General features: G+C 44.8%; 1 protein-coding gene across 1 annotated transcript in view; it reads right to left on the reverse strand.

Moving 5' to 3' along the window:
• The window catches only part of LOC307270291 (calpain-2 catalytic subunit-like), a gene marked incomplete at its 5' end in the record, with an annotated part of 39386 nt that extends 37953 nt beyond the window's left edge, over nucleotides 1-1433 (reverse strand). The window contains one exon of the mRNA XM_080054180.1: nucleotides 1197-1433. Within this exon, the coding sequence (XP_079910306.1) occupies nucleotides 1197-1433 (237 nt within the window). The remainder of the gene's footprint in view (nucleotides 1-1196) is intronic.
• Nucleotides 1434-2687: the final 1254 nt, after the last annotated feature.

Genomic DNA, 2687 nt, shown 5'->3' on the forward strand with positions numbered 1-2687 from the left:
TTATAAAATCACTATTATAATATAATGAATGAGATTTATCTTCCCTCAGTCTTCCCTTGGCCCAGCTGTCCTGTTAATCCTAACCCTACATTTTTACTAGTGTGATGTCACGCATGGTAAAATGAAATAAATAAGTTAAAGTATGTCCCAGTTGTAGCATACTGCATCCTAAACTAGATTCTGTTTATGGTCAGATGTAGTATGTAGAATAGAGAAAAATAAAGAGGACGAGATTTGGAACGCAGGGTACGTTTGTAATGTTTAAGACACACTTGAGATCTTGAGCTATTTTATAAGTGACCAAAAATTATCTTAATTAGACTACTAATGGTAAATGGACTCCACTTATAAAGCTCTTTTCTCTGGTTTTTCACAGACCCAAAGCGCTTTACATTGTTTTGTACACATTCACCCAATCACACTCACATTCATACACCGATAGCAGCAGCAGCTACCACGCAGGGTGCAAGCTAACTATCGGGAGCAATTCGGGGTTCAATGTCTTGCCCAGGGACACTTCGACATGTGGCGGGGAGACGGGGGATCGAACCTAATGTTAATTTTGAGACCAGCGATTTGGAGTGCAGGGTACATGTGTGCTGCTGACTTACCGTGGGGCGATTCCACTCCACCCTGTGTGTGTTGTATCGCTAATCTCGATGTATTTTCTTTGTTTTTATTATTTCTTAAATGCAAATTTCTTGCCCCTGTAAAGCACTTTGAATGTCCTTGTGTCTGAATTGTGCTGTGGAAATACACTTGCCTTGCCTTGCCTGATAAACTAAACCAAGGTAAAGTGTGTGCTACTGACAAGTCAACTAAAAGTCAACGAGGTGTCATGTAGCTCCCTTCAGTACTCTTCTATAGTCCAGGAAAGGCTGACATACAGTTTTTATTTTAACCTTTATTTCTACAGGTAAATCCCATTGAGACCGGAGACTCTTTTTCAAGGGAGACCTGTTTTCCTTTCCCACGTTACCATTCACACATTCACACACCGATAGCAGCAGGCTAACTATCGACATTCACACGAGGCAAGGTGGGTGAAGTGTCTTGCCCAAGGACACAACAACCATGACACAGGTGGCAGGGCGGGGATCGAACCTCCAACCCTTCGATCATCAGCCGACCCGCTCTACCACCTGAGCCACAGTCGCTTTAATAAAGTCAACCAGAGTGAAGTGTGTGCTACTGACCGTGGGGCGTTTCCACTCCACCCCGTGTGTGTTGGGAGAGTAGCGTCCCAGCGTGTTGTAGCCCAGAGAGTCCCACGTGGCGGGGAAGGAGGGGTCACAGAAGAGCTCCCCCCGCCCCACACACTCTCTCCTCAGCTGCTCAAAGCTCTGGTTGTTAAAGGGGACCACGTTAGAGCGACTACCGGCCCCCTCCTCTCGAGACAGTCTCCTGGCCAAGTCTGCTGCTGTCACAGACATGCTGGAGACAAAACACATGAAATCAATTACCAAGTCAGCATAATACCACCTTAAAAACACATTAAATCAATTACCAAGTCAGCATAATACCACCTTAAAAACACATTAAATCAATTACCAAGTCAGACGGGCTGATGCTGTGTGTGTGTGTGTGTGTGTGTGTGTGTGTGTGTGTGTGTGTGTGTGTGTGTGTGTGTGCGTGCGCGTGTGTGTTTGTATATTGTATGTACTGTTGTACCCTGATGCTCCTCCACATATGAAGTTCCTAACGGAAGAATAAAGTTATTTGAATTGAATTGAATATACCACCTTAAAAACACATTAAATCAATTACTAAGTCAGCCTACTACCACCTTAAAACACAATCAATTACCAAGTCAGCCTATACCACCTTAAAACACATTCAATTACTAAATCAGCCTACTACCACCTTAAAAACATATCAAGAATTAAAGGACTTATGTCTCAGCAAGATTTAGAAAAACTTGTCCATGCATTTATCTTTAGTAGACTTGACTACTGTAACAGTGTCCTTGCTGCCCTTCCAAAAAAATCTATCAGACAGCTTCAGCTAATTCAGAACGCTGCTGCTCGAGTCCTCACTAGGACCAAAAAAGTGGATCACATCACCCCAGTTCTGAGGTCTTTACACTGGCTTCCTGTCACTCAAAGAATTGATTTCAAAATACTGATGTTGGTTTATAAAGCCCTAAATGGTCTAGGGCCAAAATACATTACTGATTCTCAAAGCGTTCATGAGATATTGAATTCACAAGAATGGCCCGGTCCATTCAAACAAGAGGGTCTGACCTGAGGTGGATGTGTAGTGGAGGGTCCGCTGTGTCCGGCTGGAAGGTGATGAGTGTGTCTGTCTGGCTGTCTGTCTGTCTGTCTGTCTGTCTGTCTGTCTGTCTGTCTGTCTGTCTGTCTGTCTGGCTGTCTGGCTGTCTGTCTGTCTATCTGTCTATCTGTCTGTCTGTCTGTCTGTCTGTCTGTCTGTCTGTCTGTCTGTCTGTCTGTCTGTCTGTCTGTCTGTCTATCTATCTGTCTGTCTGTCTGGCTGGCTGGCTGGCTGGACGGTGATGTGTGTCTGTGCCTGTCCACCTCTGTACAGCTGGTCAGGTGTGAAAGGGGCGGGGCTTAATAACACCTGAGGCAGCCCAGTGTGGTATCAGATCAGAGGGTAAACACAGTGAAACACACACACACACACACACACACACACACACACACACACACACACACACACACACA

The sequence above is a fragment of the Ammodytes marinus genome (assembly GCF_949987685.1).
Source record: "Ammodytes marinus genome assembly, contig: scaffold_35, whole genome shotgun sequence".
NCBI classification, from domain to species: Eukaryota; Metazoa; Chordata; class Actinopteri; order Uranoscopiformes; family Ammodytidae; genus Ammodytes; species Ammodytes marinus.